This window comes from Bombus huntii, chromosome 6 (genome assembly GCF_024542735.1).
Source record: "Bombus huntii isolate Logan2020A chromosome 6, iyBomHunt1.1, whole genome shotgun sequence".
Lineage (NCBI taxonomy): Eukaryota > Metazoa > Arthropoda > Insecta > Hymenoptera > Apidae > Bombus > Bombus huntii.
The window spans coordinates 7817278-7836737 of record NC_066243.1 but is presented as its reverse complement, the minus strand read 5'-3'; the positions used below and the strand labels follow the sequence as shown (position 1 = coordinate 7836737).

Here is a 19460-nt window from a genome sequence, read left to right as displayed (position 1 = left end):
AACTCTTTCCGCGAAATGTTTTTGCCGAAGCAGAACGTGAATAGAAGACAAAGAAAACTGACGCAACTGGATGAATACAGAAAGATGAGAAACTCCTTAGTGCAGGAGAACAAACCCATAGCCGAGGAAACAAGTTAGAAGGGGCAGGATCGAAATCTTCGTAAGAGATCTTAATTCTCCGTCTTCCGGCCCCTGGTCTGCGATGCCCACGACGAGATGCTTTGCACAGCGTGTTGCAGGTACACAGGTGCAACAGTGTACGTGCATCTTATCTCTAGACACACCCCCGGACTGAAAGTGGTACAGCTAAGAAGAGCGGGGTATATGGGAAAACTAGCTGCCGAACCAGAGAAGTGGGAGTCGAATTATAGCGAAAGAGAGAGACGGAATGAGGAGAGGAGGGATCAGAAGAGAAAGAAAGGAAACTAACAACATCAGGAGGGAAAGAGAAAGAGAAAAGCAGATATAAGTAGACACAAGGTGAAAGGGGTGAATAAGGCGAAGCAGGAGAGAGTAGAGGAGATATGAAAAGAAAAGCAAAGAGAATCGAAGGACCAGGAAACTTTAAACGAAAACTTGAAAGAGAAGAAGATGAAAGGACGGCGAAAGATAAAAAAGGGTAAGATCGTGCGGATGAGTAAAAGACAAGGATAGAGGATATGACGAATCACAGGAGAGAAAAAGAAAAAAATGAAAGAAAGATGGAGTGAAAAAAGTGAGCGGGGAGGGGGGAGGAGAAGGAGGAGAGGAGGAAAGAGAGAAGCGGAGAAACTGCACGGATGAGGAAGGTAGTTCCGGAGGGTTTGAGGGTGAACCATCCAAGTGAGGACCAGGATAGTCCTCGACGGTGGGCGATGGTAGCTGGCGAGGTGGTGGGGTAATAGCGACGGCGGGTAGGGCGTCGTAGGGGCAGAACCAGCGCCGCGACGCTTCGGCACGCACAGTCGCGGCTGGAACGCCGTCCCATGCGAACGTGTTATTCTCGTGGTTCGTGTATTCTTTTTCAGCATCGTGTATAATATTCACGACCTGTTCACATTTAGATCGGGATTTCGAAAGAACATGATCGAGATACATGTTACGAAAATCTTTCGATCCACATTCCGCCCTGAAGATGGATTTTCTTTCAAGATCGATGAAAATCAACGTTAAGTTTCTGAAAACATGACTGAGAATAGTGTTCATTGACGATGTCGTACGATTAATAACTGTGAGACCGTTTTAAGATTAAATCTGTTATCGATCGTTCGGAGTGATTTTGACGATGACATTGAAGCTTTTCAAGCTTGATCAGAGTTAATCGATCAAGACCGATTTTCAACTGAAACGTCATACGATTGGCCGATCGAAAATCAATTTGATTTAGTGACACTTTTGCAATTTACTTAACCAAGAGTACATGTTTTAAACTCTCTTTAAAGACTGAAATATTCCTGGAGTGTTTTGCAAACAATTTTTACCAGTGTATATATTATTTATTGACATAGTGTTTCTATTTAAACGTATAGTGAACTTTTGTTCCAAAAAATCAAAAGCTATCGTATGTATCGAAAGAAACTGAAATTTAATATTCGATCGGTTTAACATTCTTAGTGTAAAGTCACGTTCCATACATGCGCTGTTTTCATTGAGTTTCGAGATACTGTCGCATCATTCCGCAAACACGTGTGTGCAAAACCATTTTTTCTCAATCTAGTCATAAGTGCGCGCGGTCGACGCCGTTATTGATCCAGTGATTAAATCAATTTTACTATTCGATGGTATTCTTAATAATCAATAACGTCGCGGTAAAAAAAACTTCTGCCATGAGGATATAACCGAACGTACGTAATTACGGTTAATGAGATTTGAAGCAAAGTGTATGTCCTATATTAGAGTGTGTATCTTGTGTATGGTATTGTGTATGCTAAAAAATTGACATTAGGAGACGTAGAATAATTAAGGACGTTCGAAATATGAATAGACGCAATTGTGACATCACAACAAATTTATATTTGCATGGTGAGTAGCGAGAAAGTGTAGCGATTTTGGGTCTTATTCGTTGGTAAATTTCATGAACTAAGGACAAACATTAATCAGTGAAAATAATCGAAACAATAAATGTCAGTGTAAAATAAAAAATGGCGGCGACTTCCGAGTCCCAGGATAATTATTGAGGAACTCTTTACGAGGGAATGGATTTTCAGAGCGCTATGGACACGTTTGTAGAGGCATGGATGGCTGCAAATACGAAAACAGATCAAGTACAGGTAAATCATATGTGTATCATTAATAATTAAAAGCAAATGATTATTCAAACATCCCTTTCGCTTCTGATATTCATATCGAAGAAATGATATCCCGATTTTGGCATCCGTGAATAACATCATTGAAAAGTAACCCCTTCTAACATTACACAGCCAATTGGCCACCCTAGCAATTTCTGCCCTCTCGGAGCACTTCAACTTGCCACCAAGCTAATTCCCCGATATCAATTTGCCACTTTTCGTTAGATCTTAGAATAGACAGTTTACTTGGATACAAAAGAAAGTAATTCAAATATCAATTTTTATATTAAGTAAATATAAAAAACTATAAACAATCAATTTTATTATATAATACACGAGACGAACAATGATTTATATAGATATATTAATCATAAGCTGGCAATAATTACGAGTTAAGTAGTTAAGTTAGTTAAATAGCTAGTTGTACAAGTTGGTTGTCTTAACATATCCCAAGAAAATTGCAAGTTAATCACCGATTATAACATTAACAGGTCAGTTCTCAAAAATATAATACCTACATAGAATACGTGTCACATCAGAGATAGTAATTATTAAAAAATCATACCGCGGTAAATGAATAAGAAATAACTTCAATTGAATCCGAGAGTAATCTTCAAGATTTAGAAACATCAAATTCTTTTAACAGATAATCAATGAATTATATATTGCCTTTAATAAATTCAAGACAATTAAGAGATTTAATGCTATCTTGTCTTGCAATTTGCTGATTATTCTAAAATTTTTTAACATAAAATAATTTACGAGGGAACAATTACGGGTACCACGAAATGCGTCAAAGAAAATAAAAGATTCAACTTGACGATTACAGATTATGTCGAGTACAGTAAGTGCTACAGAAAATGGAATTAAAAACTTCATATGTACTTAGATAATATTGGTTAACCAGATCGTTATATATGGTCCTTCGTAGTAGGAATTTCTTAAGCAGAAGAAGTCGAGTGAGGTAGACAAAAGTGTCAAGTATGTATGTAGATTCGGCGCTCTAAAATTTCAGAAAGGCAACCGGAGCGGTGCTAAAGGTGGTAGAGGTGGTGGAAAGGGTTGTCAGATAATCCTTGGTAAAACCGCGGGTCGTATGTGTTGCGTGGATGGCCATACGTACGTTTACACGTGTACGTACGGGGGGTCACGGGTTCTGACCACGATACGGATGTGCCCCTGCCTTCTTCCTGTGCTACGACCACGTCCACGTTCTGGCATTCAATGCAATAAGACCGCATCTCCATTGACCAGTCGATCTCTCGATCGTCAGAAACTTCTGATTTTTATTTCTGACCTAGATATTCGAACGTTATTCCGATCTCGGTGTACCAACATCTTGCTGTCTTAAAAAAAACCTTATCGTCTTCGTGGTACGTTCTACTCTATCTATAAACGTTAAGGATAACAAAATTCTTCGTAATATAATATTTAATCTCACAACGAATGTTATTGTTTTTATACTGCAACGATATTATCATTGTAACATCAATGGATATCCGAAAATTTCCAAGACACGGAAGTTCAATGTGCTCGTCATATGCATGCACTAGTCACATACTTTTTCTAACTGTTACTTCTAATGCGTGTTCTCAATGTGTTTCACTTTGTAGATAGAGATTAGATGGAGCAGGAAATAGTTCGAAAAATATTCTTTGCTTTTTTTCTCAGTCGTTCGAGTTCTGAGTGCACCTGCACGTATAAAAACACGACTAAACTTGGTGCGTGAGAAGCGACGAAATCAAAGATAATCCGGTAATGCCTGTTACGTTGATTTGTCAGGGAATCGAGAGATTTCCTTTTTTAGGAGTGTTGCACCTTGTCAAGATTACGCATAATGTAATCCGTATTTTTCCTCAATAAACAGAAGAACAATATTCCGTGAGGGATTCGGTAGTGTTATATGGGGTTTGTTGGACATCCAAATCGGCCCCTCCCTTGCTATTCTCTGAAGTGTAACAGGCATTTACCTTCCGCTCTTAAAAATTGAGGGGAAAATGTAGGGGAAGCAACTCTACACGTCATAGCGACAAGTCAGTTTCGTATGCAAATAAATTTCGAGTTTTTCTCAACTGGTCACTACCGAAGTACCTGGTAATAAATATTAGCGTTACGTATTAGGTACATAAATGTCACGTACGTCAAACGTAAATTATCATATATCGTTACATTACATTTTACGCGCAGAACATAGGAAAGATTTCGGAATAGGCAGATATTTTTATATTCTACGAAATTTACTGACAGAAACTATAGTATGCTATATATGCTGTATATGGCGAACATAATGTATTTTTATTGTTTCAACCAAAAGCTTTATTCATCTTAATTTCTATCGAGCATTATCAAGAACAATAACATTTTGAAAAAGAAATTGCTATATAATAATATTACGTACGTCAAACAATAATCAAAACAGAGGTTATTAAACGGAATTGTAAAGGTATTCACTAATTCAGATCTTTCCTTAGATTAAATTCATTAAAAGAAATCTTGTGCGAAATAAATGACATAAATATTCCACATGTGATATTTAAATCACGAATTTCTTGCACAGACAGCACGACGCGACGTTTTTTTAATTTAAAGGACATCGTATGCTTTCTGTTAACATGGTAACCCAAGGAGAGTTGGTAGCTTTCAAGATAACCGGAATACATATTCGGTGTTCCAAAATTCCAGTAGTGAAAAGCAGATTCCGGTAGTCGAAGATGCGTCCTTGTCGTATTGCGCGCAGGAGTATACCGTGTACGAACACCGAGGCCACGTGTGCACTCGAAAGTGCGTACATGTACGTCCGAGGATAGGTTCGAGGCACGCATGGTCACGGTATTTGACCACCCCAGCTACCGGAATGATTGTAATCCATCTATCCGGCCGCCGAAGCCGATACATCAAATGCACATAGAACTTTTCTCGTCCCTTTCCCTGACAGTTCCTCACCCAAGTTTTCTGTTCGGTTATCTTCAACATCGAACACACTATGAATATCTTATTAATATTTATAAAAGTGTTGATACTTAGCCTTACATTGTACGTCATTTGTCTAGAAATGGTAACATTGATGATTTATTTCTGTAAGAAACGTTTATCACGTTTCTTCAGGTACATCGCGATCCGTTAAAAATGTCTAATCAACACACAATAATCAAGGTATTCCTGTCGTAATACAATTTTATGCGATCACATCCGTTGTAGGTTACAGGTACGTTACGATAAGTGCGACGTTTTTAAGCTGTAAATAGAAAATAAGATATCGTGCGTTATCTTCATTTAATAGGGAGAATTCTGCGTGTAAATAATAATATTTCGTGATCGTATATCTCTTACTTATCGTGTTACTAATCATAATAAATTATTGTACATAATCCAATTCAATAGTACATAAGGAAGTTTGAATATTTAGAATTTTGAAACACTCGTAGCATGTGTTACGATTTTATTGATTTCGTTCAGCGAACGATTGAAATGATACTCTTCCTATTTCACGTAGTATTCTTTCTTTCTTTTTTTTTTTTTTTTTTAGAAATGACTAGAAGGCAGCGAACATCTGGTAGCGAAATGAGCAATTTACGTAACGTAGTCGTGGAAGCATCAATCCGTGGATTATCTACCGCGGGAAGAGGGCCAATTATTGTACGTGGATATCGGCCATCTGATATTTCGATAAGCCTGATTAGAATGTTGCACGATTAACGTAAACCACAGAGACATTTAATTCCATTCTATCGATATTGGATAAAAACAGATATTACATTGGTCGGTGTTATTCAATCGCTAATCTCTTGTCGGGAGGACATTTTTTAAGTGCTTTGCTTTTACGAAATTGCTTTCGTCAATCATCCAATGCTACTTATAAATTGGAGTTGAAAGATGAGATGTGATCGTTGATTTTGAGTTTGTACACGCTTACACAGAATATTTAAAACGTAGAAAACCAGTTTACAGCGAGTCACCGACTTGTAAACTGGTTTTTTCGTTAATAAACGCTAGAAGATTATATTAATAAAAGGAGCATATTTAGAAATTGAATTAAATGTTTTATCTATCGAATGTTTTAAATGCATGAAATCTACAATTCGTGTAAAACGATACAAATTAAAATTGTTCCAATTAATCAATTAACAATCAAAAGCAAGTTATTTAATACGATTTTAATCTATCTTCCGCTTCAAGCAATACATTTTCAAATTTGAAAACCTCCAGACAATTAAATTTAATAAACGCCACTGTTATAAATAAATTACACGTCGTATCTAGCGCTGTTTTCTTGCATAACGAATTATCCGTATGAAGCCGCGTTACGAAAATATAAATTTAAATTCAAGTTACAGGTAGTATGCAAAAATAAAATAAATCGTGATCACCGTTTCGGATTTCGTTCGATACTGGTGCACGTCATGAAGAATAAAAATCAGCATTCGTAAAGAAAGAAACCATTTAGAATTTATCAGATCAAATGCAAATAGGAATGGAGTCCTACTAAAATTATCCGGATAAGAAGAACGAAAGTTAAAATTTCAAGAAAATAATACGCGTGGAATACTGGATAATTTACGCGTTACGGATATGGTGGAAGAACACGAGCGGCAAGGTTCGACACGAAAGACGTCACAAAATTTCTGATAGGAAGATGTATTAATTTAGAAGGTTATTGAAGCTGACGCAAGGAGTACTCCGAACTGGACCTATGTTCAATTGCCAAACATTGTAGGCCGACCATTTCTAGTTCGAACTTACGTAAGCTCGTTAGAAAGACGCGACACAAGTCTAGCCGCAAATAAATTCACGGAATTTCTGGGGCCTTTGATCGTCACAGGACCAGGCAGCATTTTACATTGGTCGGCGATTAAGGTTATCGTCTTAACGGGAAACACTCTAGCAGGAAACGTCGTTGACGCGTATCTCTGTTACACCCGGTAGATAAGCTGATCCGCCGATAAACGATGCCGAACCGTTGTTTGCGATGCTGGCATTAATTCGTGATGATGTTGCATTTTGCATACAACAACCGAGTTTACTTTTTATTATTCGTTTAACTTTTTTCGGACTAACATTGATAGGCACTTCCTCTTTTATTAACGAGAGAAACAGCCACGAATTTGCTCGGTATAATTTGTGAATTCTTTGCTCCGCTCAGAAATTATAGATTGTTACTTTCGCTTGCAAAGGATAAAATCGGTAGCCACGATAATCTAGAATTTATGGTTACATCAGTTATACGTAATATATGTAAATATATATTTATATATATACATACGTAAGTAACTGCATAGAAAGACAAGGGGTAATTTAAGTAATTACTTAAGTCAAAGAAAACAAAATTCCCTCTTGTGCAGATTTAACATTGAATTCCTATCTTTAAAACTACAGCTGCAAAACTTAGGTACGTATTATACATAAGAGTACTTTCATTCTGTTAAATTTGTCGTCGATTGGGACGACGATATTTAAATTTCGTTCGTATTTTAAGCATCAATTTCTCTTTCTTTATCGAATTTTTGAAAGTAATATTCAAAAAATCAATCAATCAATTAAAATTAGGTAATCGAAAAGATAGTACAATTAAGAAACGGGATAGGCAAGCAGTGGAATCTACGTTGATTCGGAAATTGTTGGGATATACAAAGGAATACGAACGCATCTTTGCACAGTGAATGGTGCATCCCCTTTCGCGTCACGTCGAAGTTACCGCGATATCACTTGGGGCGTTAGCCGGATAAGCCGCTAACCCCATCCACCTGTTGCCTTTTCTTATGCGTTCCCGCTTACAGGCCCGCGTTCATCCTCATTCCTCGCGTAGAAACGAGCCAAGGAGCAGTCGTCCTCTTTCAATCCTCGCTCACCTCCGGACTTTGCCTTCCTCCCTCGTCCACTACTTTATACACCGGTGTCAGGCTTGTGCTCCTTTCCTCTCTTCGCCGCTTCCACGGTGTCTTCGTCAGTCTCTTTTCTTCTACGTTTTCCTTCTCCACCTCCTCCGCCAGCGCCGTCTGATTCTTTTGCTCCTCCGTCTTTTTCTCTTTCCTTCTCTCCTGCAGTTCCTTTTCTCACCACCTTGTACCCTCTTGCTCTCGCACCCAAGCCCGGGTCTTCAGCGGTCTGACGTGTTTTTTGCGAGTGCATACCTCGAAGCAGCTCCCGAAACAGTAGCTGGTACCCCGGTACAGTCCGGACCAGTGAAAAAATCAGCGACCCGAACTCGGTCCTCTCGTTGCCTATCCACCGATCAACGCCAACCGTCGAATATTTCTTCGATCATTTTCTTGCGATAGATTATTGCACCGAAATGATGGGATTTACACGAACTTAACGCCAACGTACCACATCACGTTATATTCGCTTTAGTTGTTTTCCCATTATTTATGGCCAATTCGTGCAGTCGACGTACAATAATACTGTGTAGTTTATAAATAGATGCAGTTTATAAACAACTTCTACGGCAAAAAGAGCCCGCTTTGTTTATTCTATTGTCTTCGTGATAGGCGAATATGAAAAAAAAGAAAAGAAAAAAGAAACAGTAAGGAGTAAGTATACAATTTATTCTTGAAAGTGGAAGAAAATGCCAACCTATAAAATATAAGATTTTATCATTTGCAATTATATGTAGAATTCAAGAAAATCGAATCGCGCGAGAGAACGTAAGATCATGTTAGAAATGGCACGATCAAGCCTACTACTGATTCAATATTGCTTATCTTACATCTTTGTAAAATTTCGATGATACAATCTGATTGAACTTTGAATCTATTAATTCGGCAGTGGCAAAAATCTACCTATAATGGCCGTACAGAATTATCGTAATAGTTTATCAAAACGATGTATCGAGTATAAGGTGTGTATCTATATTTCGAAGAAAGTATTGTCACGTATTTGACTCTAAGAACTGTTTACGTAACAAATTAGTAAATATCACGAATTGATTAAATGATTTTTTATTTCAAATAAATAGTTAAGTTTTGTACTTTTGTTCGTTTATTTCCTATATTTTCTTTTTAGGAAACAATATACAGTAGAATAAATATCTTAGGAAACGAGGCATAATGAATTTATTTTCTGTAAATTTACCAGGATTAAACGCAAAGTTTATATCAAGAGTACTGTGTTAGGTATAGGAAAATAATGTGAAGAACGTTGATTCGATATATTCGTAATAAATAAAACTTGAAAAATATTTATAGCATATTATTATTAGATACAAAGATAATAAAATTTGCACATGGGACTAAATTATCAGCCATTTATGTTACTATACAGAGGCTATTTTACTTAACATTCGATATATTACAAGAACGATATATTATTATGCAAATTAATGTTTTATAATGTAAACTAATTTTATTTATAGTTTATTTATAATTAAAGTTAGGATTTATTTATTATGAATTTTAGAAAGTGATGCTGCAAAATTATACGGTATACAATTTTGCTAAATTTGATAAATAGTTGATAATATTAACAATTTTGTAAGCAGAAAATGATTTTGTTGATTCATAAATTTTTACAGCCCCTCTCTTTTCAAAAAACAATTTTGAAATCCATTCGTTTCTTACTTTATAAAAATATTACTGATTAATTATGATGATTTATATCATTAATTATAAAACACTCCATATATAACAAGTATTTCTAAATATACTTACTGTATTTTTTTGTGAAATGTGCTATCTAATCAAATTTAATTTAAGATCTTGATGCAACCAGTCTATTCAATATACTTCTACATTAATTTAGCTATATTTTTAGATAAAACAACATGTCGATCGTACTAAATTAAGCATTATTTTATCACTTGTATTGTGATATAAAAAAGTATATTTTTAATCTTCTAATTTGATTTTAATCATCATTAAATCTCTTACTAGGTTAAGACATTTGATCCAAAATTAATCCAAAATTAATTCAAAATTATTCGTACTGAACTTACTTATAATTCACAAAAATTACAAAAAATATAGGGTAAACGAACGTAATTAATTGTAAGTATGTACTATGGCTTCATGGACATTTTTCGCTATTTTTTCGATCGTTTTATTAGCATAGTAGGATAACGGCCAATAAAAATTGAGAGTAAAATGCGTTGCGGATCGAGAAGATAATGACGATAGAGTACGAGAGGGTTAAACGGTTTCTTGGTCGATTTGGTCATGCAGTTCCTCGGAAGCGTCATCGACGATCCAGTTTTCAGACAACGAAAACTGCCACGCGGTGCATTTCGCACTTCGGTCGTAGTGTAGGATTGTCGCATTCTGGGCCCACTTGACCCTCGTTGACATCGTGAACGGCTTAGCCGTTAGTGTTAAGTTCAGTTCACTCATACATAAATCTAAGTCCGCGCTTATGCCTTAGCAGACCGTTGTCGGAATTGAGCACGTGTTCAGATTTCATCGACGAGAACGCTTAGATCATCCGGCTCATTCGATACGACCGAATCGTCGCGGATTCGACTATGTTAAGAGTGTCGTCTCATCGGAATTAATGACGAAATTATTACGTTGTTCTCCTTATGTCTATTATTAAACCGCACAATTAATGCACAGCTTTCCTTGCGTCTACTTTATCTATCTTTACGTGTCTGCTAACGATTGTTGATGATCGTTTAAATTTATCACTTTATTTCCACGAAAGTTACGTTTTACTTCTTATTATTAATCTTAACATACACACACAGACACACACACACACGCACGCACATATATATATATATACACACAATTTTTTATTAACGTGTATGACCTCTCGTCTAAACGTTATATTAATTTATATTACTAATAATTATCAACAATGCAACAATGCAATGTAATTGGGAAATCGCAACACTGTTAAGATTATATTACGATATATAAGCTATAAAGATAATTAATGATTACTTTTTTTCGATGTATAATAAATATTTTGCATTTTAATTCACAAGTATTTCACAGTTTTATATATTTGAAAGATTTGTTATTGCTGTTATCACCAGATATTTCAGAAAGAATAACATATAAAAGATAAATTACGCTATTATCGCGAATCTTTATATATTAAATAAAAGCGAAAATATAATATATATTTTCTTAGAATATAAATTTACCTTAAGAACATTTTAATTCGGTATTTCACGTACTTTAATCCATTTAATTATAACCATATCAGTAAGTAGACACGTCTATAAACTGAGAATTCGGAATTTTCAATGAAATTAATAAGTATTACAGCCTTTGTGTAACGTAGCATGATAATCATAAACCGTAACTGTAATCCGTAATAATTGCAATCCAGTTATACACGATTTTTGAAAGCAAGGTACGCACGTGATTCTTCATATAAAATATATACAGTTCCCTTTCCATTGTTTTACACGATTATCATATGTACAGTTCATGCATCTGACAGTTGTGAAGTAAGGAGGAAGAGGGGGGCGGTTATAAAAAATCTCATTGTATTTGACAAAATGATAGTAATTAATGGTTTTTAAATATGCACATGATTGGACGTCTTTCTGACCTATTAGTATTTCTAGTTTAGTATGTCATTCATAATATTGTTACTCACAGTTCACCAGTATCTACATTTTGGTGTATGTATGTATTTTTTGGGATTAATAAATTCATTGTGAAATACTAATATATAGACTATCACTATCTTTGTTGATATTTGAATTTGTGAATATTTAATCATCAAATGTATAACAATTTTAACAAGTTTTTCTAATGTATTGTACGTACTCAACGAACGAGAATTTTTTGCGATTCAATGACTATATTATATTAACAACGAGTGTATGTTAACAATATGTACATATTGTCTGAAACTATACATGATAATTTTCTGAGAAATCTTGGGAATGATCCGACATAAGTAAATAATTAATTAGGAAGTTGAACTCTTTCGTTTGCAGAGCCAAGCTTTGGCATTGACACACAAGACCTCGCCACCTTCGAGGCCGAGCAGTGTGTCCTCGTTACCGAGGAGTCCTCAGTCTCACCAGTCCCAACAGTCTCAGCCGCAGAGTACTACTCAGCTTCCGCCGGTGCATCCTCATCAATCGCAGACACCCCTAAGCACGCCCCAGACACCGTTTGCTGCGCACAATCAACACCCCAAGCAAGAAGCAAATACAAGCCCCAAACAGGAAGGATTCGATCTCAGCAAATCTACCTCCAGTACGGGTGAGCTTTACCATTTTTTCCATTTCTTCCATCTATCATTCGATGATCGTCGATGGCCGAATTAAATCAAATAAATTGCTCCACACTGATTTCTGACAAACAACTGAAATAAGATCGGGAGAATTTTATTACAAATAATTTGACACTGTCGGGTGAAACCGCTTATTCATAAAATACTAGAATTAATATTTAAATGTTATAATATATTCTATATGATAAAGATATTATGTATCATACCTTATGACACCGTACTGTGTATACAATACAATAGAATATATATCGTATTTTATAGAATACTTGCACTATGCAAGCTGTTTATAACAAACGACATTGTAAAGCTTATTAATTAACTTTATGAAATTATAATGAAAGATTTTAGCGCGGTTCTTTCATACTATAATCGAACTTACTAATTATTTTGATCACTTTAGGATTATGAAGACAGAGATTCCAATTTGTATCATATTATTATATCGACATAAAATTTTAATTCCATGAAAGTATTACGGCATAGTTTCCAAGTTGCATGATTTCAAAAGAAAAAAAAAAAAAAGAAAAAACAGAACATCAACGCAACATTTTATTCGCAGTTATTTTTTAATCAATCTACATTATTCAATTCTATCTTCTGACACTGTGGATACGAAAGGTTTTGCTCGAGGAGTTGCTTAATATTTATTTCATCATTGTTTTCTTTTCTACCAATTGCTATAATTCTATTAAGTTTGAAGAAGTTGAAATGTTTACAAGGATAGCACTTTTTTTTATACCATAGCGATTCTCTATCTGATTTGTCTAATGCCTTGTAAGAGATATATAAGTTTATTTTAATATTACATTAATATTTATTTAATGTGATAGTTTATTTAATATTATATTTATATAACTTTATTTGTGTTTTTCGTTAATGTTGTATTTACATAAATTTTATGTATTATTTTATTACTTGGTGCTTCAAAAACCAGCAAAGTTATTCAATTTTCTTTTTCGTTTTAATTCCTCTTTTGTTTCGCTTATTTATTTATCCTTCTTAACTACAGTTTCATCCAAAATCACATTGAATAGCTCATGTGTTATTTTCTTGGACGTACATCACCTTCATGGTATTGAATCGAATAAAAACGACTTCTATATGTTTACATCGTGAACCTTGGTCTAGACTATCAGTGTCGATGATGCCACCAAACTATCCTTCGCCACATATTAAGTTATTTTTTAATAGTAATTGATGCGCTTAAAATACGCCCGTTTAAGAAAATATCTATTTGAAACGATTTGATTTAATATAAAAGATAAACGTTTCCAATTAAAGATATTTATTCTACATTGAAAATTGAACACGTCTCCAAATTATTTACTGTATGCTAGATAGGATGTTAATATTATATTATTATTATATATACATTTTTTATTTACCTGTATTAACTATGATTAATATATTATATGCAAATTTTATATATTGTCGTACATTATACATATAAGAATTAATATGAATATATGTGTTATATATAGGTAATTATATTATTTTATTATTATTATTAACGAAACATTCTGCAATTGCAGAAGCACGTAAACGTACATTAAATTTTACATTACGATGGCGTCCCTATTCTTGACAGAAGCGTATTTTTCGTCAGGTTCTACATTTAATTTTCATGATGTCAAATTTTTCTAGCCATACAAAAGCACTACTAAATGATAGGAAGTGTAATATAGGTACTTGGAATTAATTAATTAGTGTGTAAATGCTATGATAAATATCTACAACGGTGTTTTAACGCTTTTTGTATTCACTGTATATGCACATGCGATTGTTCTAATTTTTAATTCTACCAAACTTTATTGAATATAGTATAAGCGCATCTCTTTTTAATTTATGTATAATTTTGATGCCTTAATTGGTTCATTTTGTGTTGCACTGATTGGTTGTTTTTTAGTTTAGCGTAATGATCACTGTAATCGTCCAATTAATCCCGCGTCTTTTCAAACAATAAAAATAACCCGGTAATACTGTTCGAGGAACAGTGGAACCGTTAACCATCGCAATGTACAAGTTAAAGAACTTGGATTCCGTGTTCGTAGAGCAAGTTTCCATCGAGAATGACGAACAGCTTGTGTGCGTAGACGATGGAGGTCGCTCGAAGGGGTCGTTAAAGCTCGTAAACGAGATAGACTATCGGCGGAATTTCCTTGATCCTCGATAATGCAGTGGAAACAATTTGCACGCGTCCGTTTGCCGGAGCGAACGAAAACCAGAGTCCACGCTTGGCTTCGAGACGTATCGATCCCCTTTGACAAGTGTTTCAACGCGTTCCTTAAATAGCAACATGGATCTAGAATATATCTATTTATTTGCTAACGAAAAAAAAGAAAGAAAAAAAGATGAGAGAAGAATAAAAGCAAATTAAAGAATCCTTCCCTTTCGTATAAATTAGTTAAATTAGTTTCTTTAAAATACTACTCGTAATAATCCATCTTACTCGTAATAATACCATCAATCTGTATCTCTTTTTTCTCTCGAACCGTTAATACGATAATACACTGTTACGTTTAACCATTTAAAAAGCTAAAAAGTTTAGAAGAAAGATAGTTTATGGGGCATATTCGAATGTTTTTGAAAGATATATCCCAGTGGAATTCCCATGATCGTGACTTTGGGTAAGAAAACGGTGATCGTTGAAATATAGGGAGCGGAAAAGTACATATTTGCCCTTGGAATTTCGAATGACGAAGGCAAAAGGGAAGGGAAGACGTGGAAGCACGCACTTCTTCAATCTACGGATTTCGAGGATCCTCTTTAAATCTTCAGCGTCAAGACTAATCCTCGGTCTTCAGCCGATACCTCCTTTTCCCACTCTTCCGCCGTCTCCGTCGCTCTTATCTCGACTTTCCCTGTCGTTTTCGATTTTTTTAAATCCCATGAAATTCTACGAAACCTTGGGATCGATGGAAAGAACTGTTTGCTCAACTAGCTCAGTTCGATGACTAGCCGATGATTTCTCCAGCGCATAACAAACAAATCTATTGCTTGGTACTTCATACCGAAAACTATCGAGATATCTGATGACTGATATTTAATACAACATGCATAAAGTTGTTAGAAGGTAGGATAGACAACTGGCTCAGCAATTTGTAGAATTTACTTTAATTTAATTTGTTTTATCGACAAACTTGTTACCGTTGTGCAAGAGGATTTATTAACGCCGGTAGCTTAAAACTTGCAACATGTAAAATTTCGTTTTGAATATTAATTTTATCGTACAAAAGAGCTCAGCTAATATATTTGTTTGAGTTCATGTACAATCTGTTTACATTTAAATTTAATAAGTAAATTTTTGTAACTAGTATCATCCATATTACATAGACGTTCCTTCAATGATTCATATATAAGTCTAATAAATCTAAATCAAAGATTTCTAGCGTTTTTATATTAAATTGCGTCGATTGCGAAGTCTCTTAATTTATTTTTCACGAAAATTAAGTATTTCTGCCTTTACTGTTACTTGCAAATCTCTCTTCTTCTTATTTCGTTAGAATCATGCAGCGTTTACTATTGTTCGTAACACTTTTAATTCGAACGTAATATTTCTACAGTAGAGTTAAGCAGAACCTCATCATTAAATTTCATACGTCCTGCTACTATCTGTTGGAACTTCTTCAAAATAGCTTTACTGGAAATACAGTACAAAAAAGACGTTGAATAAAAATACCTTTATATTTCTTCGATAGAAATTGCGTCGTCTTGTTCACTGGCTGGCGAGTACGACAATCGCGACTTAGGGTAATAGAGTGCGTGTACATGTGTCTCGGTTCTACCTGTGCGAGGCTAGCTTGATTTCTCGTGTACGTATAAGGGTTGAGTATCGAGAGAGAAGGATATTGTAACCCTTACAATCTAATCCGGATTAAATTTGAATCCCTGGCTATGTGGCTGGGCGATCCGCGAACATGTACTACACCGTCTTGCAGCATACGATTGAACTCGTTACGACATTTAACCCATTCTCCAACTCCATTTAGATTGCTACGGAACTGGAAATCGAACTTTTGATCCCCTCGCCTATTGTTTATCATCCAGAAGCTCTGAATTTATTTATCGATTTACCTACACCGGTATATTACGGTTTGATACGTTAAAAAGCTTATTATTTTTTAATCATTTTCAATGGAAACTTTAATCAGCTATGTGATATTAACTATGAAAGAATCAAAAGCGACTCGTCATTTGAAGACTTCATCCGTCTTTCTAGTCGGATGTCAATAGTGTTCCATTCGGTTCGAGTTATTAATTGGTAAATTAATGAAGGAAATGTGAAGCGAGTGGTAAAGCTGATATGGAAAGTTCCCTAAATGTTCAAATTCATGACATTTTTGGTAAAATTAGCACGTATTAATGTTATATCTGATTTATAAAAACTTTGAGGCTGTGCACGGTGTAAGAAATTATTAAACGCTTAAAGATAAAAATGATCTGTATTGCAGAAATTGTCCTGTACGCATACAGCTACATATGGCTTGTAACTTGACCACACAGAAAGCTAAAGACAAAATCGATATCATTATTTTGACAACGTTCATACGATGTACGAATATATACGTATCTCTCATTACTTACGTGTGTATATATGCGATTAATTTTCATTATCTTATACGTGATCTTCTTTGTTACAAGCTATACCTTTTGACAGAAGATGTTACTAAATATGTATTATCTGTTTATTTTCATATTTTCCATTTTCTATTCTAAGAACTATGAACATAAGTAATGAAATACAACTAGTAGAAAGAAAAAAGTTTAGCTGTAAGCTAGTATTTAGTAAAACCAATATCTACATGTAAATGAAAAAGTACGTGTAACGAATAACACGGAAGAAGATTATTGATTTATAGATATTCTATATTTATATGGAATGTATATTACATTAATATATATGAAATGTACGAAAATTTAATGTAATGTAAAATGGTAAATTGTAAACCATCATCGAAAATTATTGCGACGTTGAGTAGTTCTTAACTATGAACGCAATGTAATGTCAAAATCTATACTTGAGCGTGGATAAATCCGCATTACTCGTATTTAATCGTATCGCGATGTCATTCGTCCGAATAAGAACAAACAATAATCCGCTTGATAAATATCAATCAGCACGCGAAATACCCAAGTTTTTAAAAATGATCCTTTTGAAAACAGCGAGATTAAATTGTTAGATAACGATAGTTATGGCGAGAACTCGTGAAATTAATGTAATCATATAATATAGAATTATAGTAATCATATAATACTAGAATTCGAAGGAAAAATGATTGCATTCGGTCGCGGGAATTCCTAGCTTAATAGGAGTTCCGTTTAAGCGAAAAGAAATACACGCGTAACAAAGCTGATTCGGAACTCCGTTTAATTGCATTCCATTTCGACGAAATTCGCGTCTATCGGATTTAATTAAGATTATTCGAAAATGTGAGTGAAATTTGTTCTCCGGAAGGACAGAGAGCTCCGTCGTTGAGCTGGTCGTTAAGACGAAAAATCGAATGAAACGAGGTTTAAAACAGAGTGTGTCCCGGGTGAAATGAAAGAAGAGTCGGTTGTAGACTTTCACGTACACCCTGTAGATAATGCCTCGACTGTCGTGGAACACACAGGATATGCCAAGAGTGGAACACTGGTGGTGTGAGCGCGAGATGCGAGGAAGAGAGGATGGGGGTTAGGATTAGCTGAGTTGTGTGCGTTGGATTTCGGATTTGGGGAGCAGGCGGTGGGAGGCGGGCAGCGCACACTCGACCAATAATCCCGGATTAATCCCAGATTCGACCATATACGTATACACATGTACCGAACCAAGGACTCACACAGTTACACCAACATATATATCCTCGCAGCGAGTTACTAGTACATTCGCAAGGGACGCGCATGGAGTCCGGTCAAACCAAGTGACTGAAGTATACGTGGTCGCAATACGCGTACATTTACACGAGCGTGCACCTGCAGTGAGGCGCGATCGCGCACACCAAGAGAAAACGGTGCACGCGCGTCAGGACTCGGAGGAGAGAGAACCAGGCCGAGCCGCCAAAGGATTTGGCTACACGCACACAAAGCCACGCACACACGTGAGGACACATCGATGCAACGGCCAAAGATAATCCTCACGAATACAGAACCTGGATAATCCCCGTGTAGAACCGTATATACGGTTGCCGGATCGCGTATGCGTATACACGTACGAGAGCACACCTATCACGGACGCAGATGATGGTCCGTACAAAAGGGTGGCGCAGAGAACGACGGCGGGGGTGGATCAAGGGTGGCGACGCGGGGAGCTGGAGGACTATGGCAGAGCACACAAGGTTTAGAGGCTAAGCGGCTCATCCCCCAGAAAGCTTTACATCCCGTCCTGATACGACGGGAATTCTACGAACGATTCGAAAGATATCCTCTTTGTGAGTTGGGGTCGAGGCGCGAGTATGCGCGGCGTGACGCGCCGTACTGCTTCGGTTTGTATGGAAATATTGGTCGGTAGTCGGTGTGAAAGGGACGCAAGACGATTTTACTGCTCATCGTACGGCTGACGATTACAGGAATGCGCCGTGTTTTTGTGGATTCTGTTTGTTTGCCTGTGCACGGAGAAGTTCCAGTTTTTGGTAAAATCCTGAATCGTTTGCGGAGGATTAAACACAAGGAAGATACGCGCTGGCCGGTATCTGCGACTCCAATTACTCTCCGATGTATGTATATTTCATGCAGTTGGGAATATCGGCAGTAATAATTTATTAACATCAGACGATATTAATTTATAAGACACGAGGTTTCACCGCTGAATACAGAGAACGTGCAAGCAACTGCATACTATGTATAACATAGTTATTATGTAAATTCCATTTTCCTGGAGATAGAAGATAGATTATGACTTGGGATTTAATTTGTACTTTTTACGATTAAAATTCGAATATATCGTATGTAAAACCTTATTATTCCACGAAAGAATCTTCTTCGGGGCACTAATTCATGGAGACCCATATGGATTTTATCTCCCTCGTTCCT

General features: G+C 35.8%; 1 protein-coding gene across 3 annotated transcripts in view; it reads left to right on the top strand.

The window, feature by feature from the left end:
- Positions 1–918: 918 nt before the first annotated feature.
- Positions 919–19460, top strand: part of LOC126867202 (homeobox protein dve-1) — a 58905-nt gene continuing 40363 nt past the window's right edge. For 2 of the 3 annotated variants that reach the window (XM_050621457.1, XM_050621456.1), the window contains exons 1-3: positions 919–2249; positions 5794–5903; positions 12151–12421. In XM_050621457.1, the coding sequence (XP_050477414.1) occupies positions 2213–2249; positions 5794–5903; positions 12151–12421 (418 nt within the window). In that variant the 5' untranslated portion in view covers positions 919–2212. The remainder of the gene's footprint in view (positions 2250–5793; positions 5904–12150; positions 12422–19460) is intronic. The other variant, XM_050621458.1, reaches the window with a different exon arrangement.